This window comes from Camelus bactrianus, chromosome 31, assembly GCF_048773025.1.
Source record: "Camelus bactrianus isolate YW-2024 breed Bactrian camel chromosome 31, ASM4877302v1, whole genome shotgun sequence".
NCBI classification, from domain to species: domain Eukaryota; kingdom Metazoa; phylum Chordata; class Mammalia; order Artiodactyla; family Camelidae; genus Camelus; species Camelus bactrianus.
In genome coordinates, this window is record NC_133569.1 from 17,497,370 (window position 1) to 17,510,443 (window position 13,074).

Below are 13,074 nucleotides of genomic sequence, written 5' to 3' on the forward strand. Positions count from 1 at the left end.
TTCCGTAGGGGCGGTTCCCTTCCCAATTCCTAAAGGCTGACGTAGCTGCCACTCAAGAACCGAGCACCACCACCTCGTTTCTCTCCCCATCACCAGATGCTTCTCCAGCGTGAGATGCACTTGGGTGATGCAAATTCCTGGGAAAAGGTGGCAGGCGGTGCATCACGCCCTAGCCTGGGATTCCGACCTCTAGTCCAGCTGAAAGAATTTTCAGGAAGCCATCTATGATGGGGCGCTGAACCTACTACGATTCTTTACTACTTCCAGCATCAACTACAAACTCGGCTGCTTTCCAGGCCTCTCACAAGGGCCTCCTCCTGCCTGTTCCACAAGCCCAGGTCTCACTCCCAACAGGTCAGTGTCTCACAGTCCCCACCCTTCACCCTCATAGTCGCCATCTGTTATGGGCTGAACTGTGTGTCCCCCAAATTCCGATGAAGCTCTCATCCCAGTACCTCAGGATGCGACTGTTCGGAGACAAGGTCTTTAAAGTAAAATGAGGTCATTAGAGTGGGCCTGATCGAGTATGATTGTGTCCTCGTAAGAAGAGGACATCTGGACAGAGACACACGTACAGAAGATAGTGAGAACGGGGCCGTCCACAAACCAAGCAGAGTGGCGTTAGAAGAAACCAGCTGTGCAGACACGGTGATCTTGGACTTCCAACCTCTAGAGCAGTGAGATAAAACTTCTGCTGTCTAAGCGCCCCCTATCGGTGGCACTTTGTTATGGCAGCCCTTAGCTGACTCATACATCGTCTAAACCATCTTTATCTCTCAAGACCAACGTTACTTCAAACTAATTAAAGACATTGTGATGCAGTTCAAGCCATGGAAGCTCACAAGCTCCCAGGCTCCGGGCTGTGGCGGTGGGGCCCTGGCCTCCGGGGAGGTGTGACACTCAGGCATCTTTTTATGATGCTGCTGAGGCTTCTGGGGTCTTAACTGAATGAGTCAGGTTATTGCTTCCATCAAAGTTCCTCTTTCAAGGCACCATCTTATTAATTTAAAATGTTCTTAGAGAAAAGTTACTCGCCAAATCAAAACTGGAAACGGTTGTGACCCTCGCTGGAAATGGTACCTCCCAGGAGAAGCAGACGGGCAAGGGTGTGACGAGAGATGCTCCCGAGTTCTTTGTTAATTAATTCCATCCATTCGTCTCTCTTTGGAGTGTTAGGAAACATTTTTTATCCTCTTTGGAATTACCCAGACATAGCTGGGCATTGGGGTTCAGAGCCCCCAAACAGATGGGGGAACAGCAGGTGCCCCCCATCGATGAAGACGGCTGCCAGGTGGGGGGCAGTCGGGTCAGGCGATGCCGACTCTTGATGCTGCTGTCAGCGAATCCAGTGACAGGCAGCAGCCACACCCATCACCCAGCACCCAATTCCAGGGGGCACTTCTGAAAGGCATCGTGGGCTTGTGGCACATGGATGATACCCAGAAACCTCCAATATCTCTCAAAGGACACTGGAGGGAGGGGGCTGGTGCAGGGCTCTTAGGCTCTGCTGCTCTGTCCTCACAAATGTCACTCCTCGGTAAGCAGAGGTGGCAGGTCCCTGGCAGGTGCCAGGAGCTGTCACCAACAAGAGGTAGGTTTCACCAGCCTCTCAGTTAGAGAACAAACAGGAGGCAGCTCCAAGACAGTGCTAAGTCTCCCACATCACAACCTTGGAGAAGCAAGAGAGCCCCATGTACCATCCCCATCCTCTCATCCAGCTCACCACCCCAAACACACACAAGGAAATGCACCACCACCTGGGAAGGACTGGCCGAGCTCTGGGGTCAGCTTCACCTGAGCCCCTCTGTGAACTCATTTCCCAGTGATGCCACAGAATATTCAAGGGCACAGAGCTAAATTAGACCAACAGGGAGAAGGACAGAGGGAGGGGAAAGCGGAATGGAAATCTTGCCAGGATTGTTGCTTGCAGGGCCCCAAACCTACCGGTTCCTGGAAGTAGAGCTGGTAATCGTAAACGGGGTTGGCTTTGATGAGCTCCATCGCAGACAGCTTGGGATTTGCTGGCCTGAAGGGGGTATTCAAACTGGCCACTGCCCTGCAGAAAGAAGAGGCACTGAGACACAGACCCCATAAGAAGACAGTCTGCAAGGACCAGAAAGGACCTTATATGTCAAAACCCAAGCTCAGAGCGGGAAAGCACGAAATGCAAGATCTCACATGCATCAGAGATCACACTTCCTGGCTTGCAGCACCGTGGTTTGTTTCCCACTGAACTGCAGCATTTCTTATCTACTTGCCTTAGACAAAGACACACACACACACACACGACATGTATATCAACCTTGACTGGAATACGTGCACTCAGCAATCTTTCTCTGGTTTTAACAACACACTCATCGTTCTCTTAGGGAAACAGAGATGGCTGCTAGGGATGATGTTTTCATTAATTTGCTAAGATCTGAGGCTGACAGTGGGTTTAACTGCAGTTGCCAGCTCAGATGAGGTGTGGCCACAAAGACCCCCTGATTCCCAGATTCAAAACCCATCATCTGAAAGCTCCCACTGGGGCCATTCTGAGAATGATAACCGGTGATGCGATGGTGATCGTGAAATGCCATTCTAACCCGACGTCTGTCCAGCGTTTGGCTGGTTAAATAGCCTGCATGAGTTACCATTACCACTTTGTGGTTGAAGAAACCAAGGCCTAACGGGTGAAATGATCTGTCACTGGGCAGTTCAGGGCAAATGTGAAAGCCACGTTTGCTGACTCTATCTAGGGCTGCAGTCTCTCCTGGTAGTCAGTTCTATGAAGCTGACACCCGCTGCTGCCTCACCCACTTCCCTCCAAGTCCACTCTCATCCTGCCTCATTGCCACTGGCTACACAGGAATTCTTCGTCCTGGTGACTTAGGTGCCTTGCGCCTAAGACATGAGCTCATAAGCCCTCCCTCCTGATGCGTCAACAAGCGAAGAAGTGTGGGTGTGACCTCCCAGACAACCTGTTGTTTTTGAGAAGTATGCTGGAATTCAAGATCTGAGGAAGGATGCTAATGGGAATCCAAATCCAGTGTTCCCAAAGCATTGATGCCCGGGGCCTCATTACCTCACTCTCTCAGGATAGAAGAGGGCCATGTTCCACACCAGCGCGCCTCCCCAGTCGTGGCCGATGAACACAGCTTGAGAGATGCCCTAGGAGGACAAAGACGGGGGCCGGGTGTGGGCAGGTTTCTGGGGGGTGGGGGATGGGTGCTGAGCGCCTGAGGCCCCACCCTCAGTCATCAGCCCCTTCTTTCCTTCACTTCCTGGGGACGCCTCCACCCCCAACGGCTGCCATCTTGAAGCCCCCCTTCCCACACACGAGCCCCCCAGACCCTCCACACAAATGACTGGCCTTTTAAATTTTCTTAGAAGACCGAGGCCGCTGCCCACGAATTCCCTCTCCCTCACTACCTTCCCTCAAATCAAAACTGGTTTCACCTCTCTTTCTCCCTTTTGTCTTACAGTTACTATGGCGTACCTCCTCTCCCATGTTCATCTTTCATTGAGTGATATTATTCTATTCCCATCCCTTTGGGACCTTCTCTCCCTCAAAGCCTCAGAAGCACCTTTTATCTCCCTATTGCCATCCATGCCTTCCTTTCCTCTGCTGCTATAACCATGAATGGCAATTGCTCCCTTCCAGGAAGGAACGACTGTGTCCCAGGCCCCGTGCGTCGTGCTTACATCCGTTATCTGGAATCTTCCAGTAACTTTCTAATATACATTTTACAAGCAGGAAGACAGGCTCATGGCAGTTAGGTGACTTGCCCAAGTCTGCACAGATGGTGAAGGGTGGAGCCACCAATCAGACCCAGGTCTCCCAACCTGACATCAGGCTCTCTCATCTGTCCCCCGAGCTGACCACATTAGGGCCTTCAGATCTTCCCCGGCCCCACTACCATCTGGACAAGTGGGCCCTTGACTCAGCTCTCTGCCCTCATCCTGTCTCCTTTTGTGCTGTCCCGTGTCTTACAATGGCCTACACCAGTTGCCTCCTGAATGACTTTCTTAAGGCCCTCCAGCCTGGCTTCTTCCCTGCTACCCCGAGTCCACTGAAACTCGCCTTTCAAAGGCTATTCATCACAAATAATCATTTTTTCCCCATCTTGGTTCTCACTCCTCTGACAGTTCTGCAGCACCAGGCGTTTCCTTGAAACGTTCTTCCCTGGGCTTCTGTGACACTGCGCTTTCCAGACTCTTCTTCCTTCCCGAGGTCTATTCCCTCTCTACCTCTCACATGGGACCATCCCACGGTTCAACCTTCAGGCCTGCATTTGGGGACCTCGTTTACTCCAGTGGCTTCAATGACCACCTCATCTGGTCATCCAGGTCACACAGGCTGGCCCAGCCTCCTTCTATGTGTCCCTGTCATGACCAGGGGTGGACACCTGACCCAGCCGGCCAGCAACCAGAGGCTCCTTTTCAACAAACTGAGTAAGAGACATTCCCAGCCAGCTGGAAATCTTCTAGATAAAGTCAGGACTGGGGCAGCCACACTGGGCTACAAGCTCTTTGCTGTCTTCCATCAGACTCAAAAGTTCCAAAGCCAGTCCCATGTGACTGAGATTGTGCAGAGGGTGGGGACATGACACCTTCACCTCGTTTCCTACACCAGGCCTTGCTGTCGATCTGGAACTTCTCAGTCATCTCAGAATCTTCTCTCAACACTCACATCCAATCAACAGGTGATAAATCCCGCTGCTTTGAGGTCCTCTCTTAGCTCCGCCTGCACTGTCAGTGTTCTGGCCCAACCCTCCTCCCCCTCAGTCCCCCGACCAGGCTGCGGTGTCTCCATTCTGCCACGTGACCTGATGGAGGATGGGAGGAGGGCCTTCCTGAGTCACAGTCTCAGGAATGTGTGTGTGCTCGGCAGAAGCACGTTCTCAGATGACCCTGTTGATTACTTTCATTGGGGTTTGACACTCCAAATAATGTTAAATGAAGCCATTAGATTTCAGGTATTTCAAAAGGGATGGATGTTTTAAAAAGTTGTGAACTATCAGCCTATGGGGTAGTTCCCAAACTTCTTAACCTGGCACTAAGGTTCTCCACCCTGGTTCAAAGCCAACAGAGATATCTTATTCCCTAGAAAATGCTTTTCACGAAACAGAACCCAAAACAAACTCATCTCTATATTCTCCAAACCTTCTCTGTCTTTGTGGTTCCTCCTGACCAACCACCCCTCCTCCCACTGCCCCAAAGCCTGCCTTTCCCTGCTCAGGCCCCCAGGGCTCCAACAGCTCACACCTTCAAAGGTTACGTCTTTTCTCTAATTGCCCAGTCCCAAACAGAATTCTCCAAAGAGATCAGTTCTAAATAGTGACCTACCAGTTTATCCAGGAAGGTTGCCATGTCCTAAGAAAGAAAACACACAAAAAAATCAGAACTGCATCCATCTACCTCAGCTGCTTCAAGATTAGAATGACTGTGTTTGCCTTTGTTACAGTCTGAATTGTGTCTCTCCACCCCACAGATTCATAGGTTGAGGCCCTAACCCCCGGTACTTCAGAAAGTGACTGTATTTGGAGATAGAGTCATTCAAGAGGGGATTAAGTTACAGGGGGATCATTAGGGTGGCCCCTAATCCAACATAAGAACAGAAGATTTGGACACAGACACATATGACGACCCTGAGAAGACAAAGGTAGCAGACGGTCCTCTACAAGCTTCAGATGAAACCCTGCTGACACCTTGACCTCAGACTTTCAGCCTCCAGAATGCCAAGAGAGAAATTTCTGTTGTTTAAGCCAGGCAATGGTGCTTTCTTACTGCAGCCCCAGCGAACTAACACCACGTCCCATCATTTCACCCTAGTTTCTGAATAATCTCCCATCCCCTGCCAGCATCCTCTCCTAACCAGGCAGACTCCCAACACGCATAGCAAATTACTCAGGGTATGTTAGTACACATTCCCAACCCGGCCATCATCTTTATAAGACAGAAATCATGGCTTCTTCCCTAGAAGGAGACAGGGGAAGACATGAGGTTCCTGATGAGGAGCCAACAGACTGTCCGTTGTAGCAGGGTCTCTAAGGGGTGAGGGGTACAGAATCGTGGTCCAGCTACAGGGACTGGGGTGATGACCTGAGTCCCCCATCAGTGAAAGAAGTAATTAAGGAGGAATGTGGGGACTGAAATAAATGCAGGGACCCCTTCACCTTCTCCTTCTAGGGACACCCAGGTGATGTTGTGGTTCACACCACTCCCTCAGCACTAAAGTTTTATTCATCTTTCCACTTTCATTATCGTTCCTTTAACTTCGCAGTTCTCAAACTGGCCCCTGAGACTTGCCCGGGCACCGGCTGCTGTTTGCAGAGCAACCCTGCTCAGCTGTGCTTTTCAGTAGCTTCCAGAGAGGCCACTTACAGGCCAAAGTGGAGTCAAGGTCACATATTCCAAGGCAGCCAGAATCTCATACTGCTTCTGGGACCATTTTGATTTGAACAAGAAGCAGCCTCATGCTCACAGCTCCTGGAAAGACCTCTGGTCCTGGAGAAATCATTTCCAGAAAGCAGGGCCAGGGTCCACAGACATTCCCAGGGGCCTACCCGGCAAACTGTCTGTTGGAAAGCTCACTAAGGGCACTTTGCCGCAGGGCCAGGCAAGAGAAGTGGGGTCACATCTGGGCGCGTCAAGGTCCCCTCATTCTGACAGCAGGAAGCACCTGCAAGTCCATCTCTTCCCTCCCAAGTACCTCCATCACCATCGCCAACCCAGTAAGCTCCCCTCTTTCAACATCTATCTTCACAATTAGCACTCACACAGAGCCTGCTGGGAGTCAGATACTGCAAGCACTAGGGATGCAGCAATGAACAAAATAGACAAAACCCCTGATCGCAGGAACTTTAATTTTCTAAGAGAGAGGAGAGGACAGGATATGTCTTGATACTCCCTCACCCCTCTCCCCCAACCACAGTCTCCTCAGACCTCTCCAAGGATCTGATGGAAACCATGGGTCTTTTCCCAGGAACATTCTCATGGATGCCTTTGCCTCCAATTCTGCATACACTGCCAGGGGTTCATGGACTGGGTTCCCCTGCAAGCTCTGAGATGAGAGTCCCCCTCCCTGACGGTGCTTATGCCTGTCTTAGGATAGGAACACCATTGCAGTCACCAATCCACATGCTCCCTAGGTCTAACCAACGTCTTTACCAAAATAAAGTGATTTTAAAAAATTTTCAGGATGAAAAGGCAATATAGTGGAGTTAAGAGGAGGGATGGGGGGCTAATGCAGGGTTTAAATCTGGCTCTACATGCCATGGACCTCAGGTAATTACTTGACCTCCATGTGACTCAGTTTTCTCCATCAACTACTCAGAAAATACTCGATATACAGTATATGTTGGCTATTATTTTGAAATATTTCAACTTTCTGAAAGAATTTTTACCCAGATGCTGTGAAATCCTTCTTTCCTAGGATTTAAAAGAATATCCACACTTGTATCTTACATCAGTGAAAATACAAGGATGGAAAAGATGCTACAGATTTTACGCAAAGGTCCTTCTTACCTTGCATAACACTTCCATGGAATATTCTTCTATTTCTGCAATTAAAAGTAAAAGAAATACATTTAATTTAATTTGCATGATTGAAAACTACCAACAAACTAAAAGGGCCCCTTTGCCAAAAAAATACATCTTATTAAATGCTTAGATTGATGCTTATTTACTTTTGTTATTGTTGCCTGTGCTTTTGGCGTCTTATCCATGAAATCATTGCCAAGATCAACGTTGTGAAGCTTTCCCACCATGTTTTCTTATAGGAATTTTAATGTCAGTTCTTAATTTTAAGTCTTTAATCCATTTTGAGTTGATTCTTGTGTATGGTGTAAGATGAGGGTCCAGTTTCATTATTTTGCATATGGATATTTAGGTTTCCCAACACTATTTGTTGAAGAGACTGTCCTTTCCCCTTTAAATGGTCTTGTCACCATTGTTGAAGGTCATCTGACCATATACACAAGGGTTCACTTCTGGGCTCTTTATTCCATTGGTCTCTATGTCTGTCTTTAGACCAATACCACACTGTTTTGATTACTATAGCTTTGTAATGTATTTTGAAATCAGGATGTATGAGTCCTCCAGCTTTGCTCTTTCCTAAGATCCCTTTGATTGTTGGTGGTCTTTTGTGAATTCATGTGAATCACAGAATTGTTTTTTCTATTTCTGTAAAAAATACCATTGGGATTTCGGCAGGGATCCCACTGAAACTGTAGAGCACTTCCAGTGGTATGGACATTTGACCAATAATAGCAATTCCCAAAAGCAAAAAAAAAAAAAAAAAAAAAAAGGAAGAAAAACAAAAGAAAAAATTATCAAAGGAATAATCCAAGAAAATTTCCAAGAACTGAAAGTTAAATGTACCCAGCAAAGTAGATGGAAAAAGACCCAAATCATAGCACAGTATCATAGCATTTTAGAATACGACAGATAAAGATCCTAAAAGTGACAAGAGTAAGGGGGAAAAAAGGTAACATAGAAAAGCTTGTGGGTCAGAATGGCACCAGACTGATAAGTAGCAACAAGGGAAGTTAGGAAATATTTTAACGGAAAATAATTTATTACTTAAAATCTGTTGCCTAATGATCTGAAATTTATACACAAATGATCTGAAATGTAAATACATGCATTCCAAATCATTGCCCTTGGCTTTAGAATTAATGTTAAATATACTCTTCAACAATATTTAATATGTAAATTATATTTTTCTTAAAAAAAAAAGTTATAATTAGGGTATGACTGTAAGCCCCAGTTTGTCCAGGACAGTTTTAGTTTATCATTAATAGTTTCTATTTTACTTACAGTAGTGTTTTGGTTTGAACAATAAATTATATTACTAAGGTATGCCTAGGGAATTCAGGGAAGATTGCAGTACAGCTTAATAAAAATAAACATTTTAATAATTAAATTAAAAAAAAACTTCAGATGCCTTTCCTGAATATTTGCACTGAAGCCCTTCCTCTTGTCTAAAATGCCTCCACGTCGTTCAAGAGGCAGTAAGCGGCGCTGAGTCGACACCGTGACATTTAGGGAACAGCCGTGGAAGCACAGCCCTACCATGACAGGCTGAGTGGCCTGGTGGTGGCCACCCGAGTGACCGAGAGCCACAGCCCACGTCAGCTGGCTTCACACTCGACACAGCAGGCTTGATGTGAATGTGCTGGAAGTAGCTCAGAAAGGGCGCGGGGCTGCTGGCCTGGCTCCCTAAGCCACTGCTGCCAACAGCATCGCTGACACCGGAGGAACCAGGGACTCTGTGCACACCTGGCTGCTTCCCGCTCCTGCCTCTGCCTGGGGTTCTTAAAGGTCTGGGGCTGGGGATCCCTCTGAAACTGACCAAAACAATGGGCTCTGCTCTTCCCAAGGAAAATGCTCATAAACCCACATGTGGTCTCAGGGGTCCACAGACCCCTGACACCCATCCTTGGATAGACTCGCACCAGGATCCAGAGACACTGGGTTAAGAATCTGGCCTATAAATTACCACATGATCCAGCAATTCCAATTCTGGGTATAGATCCCAGAGAATTGACAGAAGGGATTCGAACATACTTGTACACCCATGTTCACAGCAGCACTGTTCACCAGAGCCAAAAGGTGAAGGCAACGCAAGTGCCCATCAATAGATGAATGGATAGACACACTGTCTCACACACACACAGTGGACTATCACTCATCCTTAAAAAGGACGGAAATTGTGACACGTACTAAATATGGATGAACCTTGAAGACATGCCAAGTGAAATAAGCCAGCCACAGAAGGATAAATGCCTTATGACCCACTTACATCAGGCACCTAGACTAGTCAGCGGTATAGAGTCAGCCAGCAGAAGGGTGCCGCTGGGGCAGAGGAGAGGGGGACTGGGGAGTCACTGTTTAATGGGAACAGAGTTCCAGTTCTGCAAGATGAAAAAAGGTCTGGAGCTGGATGGTACCTCCTCCACCCTCCATCCTCACTGACTAGCAGGAGACGCCCTTGGGGCACAGGCCGTTGGCTTTCTTCATTCAGAGTATGAGGAGCAGAGACATCTGAGGCCCAAAGTGCAGAGACACGGGATATGCAGGGGAGGGGAAAGGAGGGGAGGGGCAAAGTCAGGCCCCCTCGCAGGGCTGCCTGCTCCGACCCGGGCCAGGGGTAGATGGCGCAGTTGGAGAGCTCAGACAGTCAGAAGGCATGACCAGCACAGGACGCTGTAAGACAGCTCACGCACCAGCAGGGCTAGATGACTCTCCGTAGCCTTTCATGTCCACGGCTAGGACCCGGAAGCCCGCCTGGGCCAGGGCAGGGATCTAGAAAACAAACAATTCAGACCCGCTCCAAGTGGTCTCATCAGTCTCCTGCTGACACTCCATCTTCGCTTCCTTCTGCCCCCGTTCTGGAAAATGGCTCAGTTCAAAGTGCCACAGGGCACTAGCTGGTATCCTCACCGTGGGGCTGGAATGAGCCCGCTGAGACAGGGCTGCTGTGGATGGTGGTAGGGCTTGTGCACTGCATCTAATGCCACACCTAGGACAGCACCTTTCCTAGCGAAGATCTTGCCTATTTCTCTGTTCATTACAGAGATTTCCCAGCAGGTGGCATAAAGGATCCTGAGGAAGTCTGCGTTGGTGGCACACGGACTAGCACAGCTCTGAGCTCACAGGCGACCTCCAGCCCCAACGTTTCTGAGGTGTCATGGACATAACTTAGATGATGCTCCACGGTAAGGTGGCAGCTTCTCAGTGACATCCAGACTGGGTCACGCATCTCAACTCTTCTCTCCCCTCACCCTGCGCAGGGTGTACCTTTCCCCCACATCCCTTACCTGGTACCGCCAAGAGAACCAGCTCTCAGGAAACCCATGGCAGAGACACACGGCCGGGCCAGAGCCCAGCTCCACAAAATGCAAGCGCACCCCAGGCTGTAGAAGAGATGGGTAAGCGGGGAGTAACTGCAGTGCCAGGCTGCGGGGCAGGCATCTCTTCTGCAGACCTCTCCCTGGGCCATTTCAGGATGTTGCCAGATGTCGCCTGGCCCAGCTTTCTCAGCTAAAGACCTCAACGTTAGAAGAAAATGTCTGAGAAGGACACGGGGCCAAACTGTGCAATGAAAACAGGTGGTTTCACTGTAACATAAGAAGCCTGAAATGAGTATAACTTTGGAAAATGAAACAAAACAACTTTGCCTTCCTCCCTGAGAGGTCCTTATCCTGGCAGAGTTTCTGGTGCTGTTTGACATGTTTTCAATATTCTAAACTGGGGGCTGATTTTGTGCAGAGCATAACATTCATGTTAAGGTGCTGAATACCATGATTATTTTGTTAGGAGCTGTTTATCTCTTAAATATGAAATCTTTTGCAAGCTTTGCTACACTTCTGGTCCTTTCTGGGCTCAGTGGGTGTGGCAGAGACAGTGGGGCTGGATATCCACCTTCCTCTCTTCTCCTCGGCTCCTGCTGGTGTTTTCCAGCTCCCCCTGACCCCCTTTTAGTGGCTGTGTGACTGAGCTGTGGCCAAGGGCATACGAGCGGAAGAAACGCGTGCTCCATCGGGGCCCCCGTAAAGCTCCTGTGCCGTGGGAGTCTGACCACATTGGTCAGCGAGGGCTCAGTGACAGGGCCGACTCACCTTCACCGGCACGTACCCGTGGCTCATGTCGCTTGGACAGCACGGGATGGGTTCAGGGGCTGCGGTTTGAAGAAGCTGAAAGCAAGAGGCACAGTGAGGGGGCGGCTCTGCGTGCTCCGGGAGAAGTCCTCAGAGGGGCTGCACAAAACTTCACCAGAAGAGATCCCCTGGGTCACCCTGGGGCCTCCCGAGTCCCACTGGTGATGGACCAACCAGGCTCCCCCTCCTCTCAGGCTGACAGCCAGGTCTCATCCCCTCCCCTCTCCCCTCCCCTCAGGTGGGTGGAGTCCAGTGACTGAGCTGTGCCCAATGGCGTACAGACCACAGCACATGGCCTGACCACCAGGCCCATGAAAATGCCCACAGGAGTCTGTATGCTCTCTTTTTGCCCCATTTTCAGCTGGTGTCCAGTGCGACCTCAGAAACCACAGGTGGCAGACAGGGGTCCTCCATCAACCTGGGTCCCAGAGGAGGGAGGCCAAGCCCCTGGCCACCACCCACTGAACTTCCCATCAATGAGGCATAAACACCACTCGCTCTCAAACACTGAGGTTTGGGACTTGAATGACTGTGAGTCTTCTCTGCCACAGTTTGGCAGGGCATCACCCAGGCCCCTGCTGGACACAGCCAGGAGGGCAAAGTCCGCAAAGCACCCCTCCCACCATTGAATGGCTCCGCTGAAGGGCTTCTCCGTCAAGTCGGCCAAGATCAAACTCTCTGTGCCTTCTGTCGGTCAGCTCGGGCTGTCACAATAACGCACCACAGACTTGGGGGCTTCAACAACAAAACTTATCTTCTCACAGCTCTGGAGGCTGGAAACCCGAGATGAAGATGTCGGCAGGGCTGGTTCCTCCTGAGGCCTCTCTGCTTGGCTTGCAGATGGCCGCCTTCTCCCTGTGGCCTCACATGGCCTTCCCTCTGGGTGTCTGTCCTAATCTTCTCTTCTTACAGGGACACCAGTCCTACTGGATTAGGGCCCAGCCTTATGACGTCATTTTACCTTAATTACCTCTTTAAAGACTCTCTCTCTAAATACAGTCACATTCTGAGGTCCTGAGGGTTAGGACCTCATGTGAATTTGGTGGTGGTGGGGGACATGATTCAGCTGATGACCAAGCCTTCTGTCTGCTGGCCCCAGTTCTGTCCTCTGGAGCCCCAGGGAGACAGGTAGCCCATCTTTGTATGACAGCTAAGTAAACAGGAAAATCCTGAACAAAGGGTCCGTAACTTATTGGTGTCCATCTCCTTGAGACAGAAATGACAAAGAAGAGGGCACTGAGCACACGAAAGTGCACATTTCGTGAGGAGCGTTATAACTGCCACTGCTAGATTTCTCATCTTGAGTCTCAAAGGTGAGACCTAAGAGAGAAGCAATTCTCCTTGCTACCCCGTTTTCTGAGCTCAAAAATGGAGGGAGGACACTATGAAATTCACTTCCTTCTAAACTTGGAAGAGTCTGCCTGGTCAT

General features: G+C 49.5%; 1 protein-coding gene across 1 annotated transcript in view; it reads right to left on the minus strand.

Annotated features, from left to right (window-relative positions):
* The window catches only part of EPHX2 (epoxide hydrolase 2), a 50,732-nt gene that overhangs the window by 21,173 nt on the left and 16,485 nt on the right, over nucleotides 1-13,074 (minus strand). The window contains exons 6-12 of the mRNA XM_010948549.3: nucleotides 11,607-11,681; nucleotides 10,806-10,901; nucleotides 10,212-10,290; nucleotides 7,510-7,544; nucleotides 5,329-5,355; nucleotides 3,065-3,150; nucleotides 1,945-2,056 (exon numbers count right to left, since the gene is read on the minus strand). Of these exons, the coding sequence (XP_010946851.2) occupies nucleotides 1,945-2,056; nucleotides 3,065-3,150; nucleotides 5,329-5,355; nucleotides 7,510-7,544; nucleotides 10,212-10,290; nucleotides 10,806-10,901; nucleotides 11,607-11,681 (510 nt within the window). The remainder of the gene's footprint in view (nucleotides 1-1,944; nucleotides 2,057-3,064; nucleotides 3,151-5,328; nucleotides 5,356-7,509; nucleotides 7,545-10,211; nucleotides 10,291-10,805; nucleotides 10,902-11,606; nucleotides 11,682-13,074) is intronic.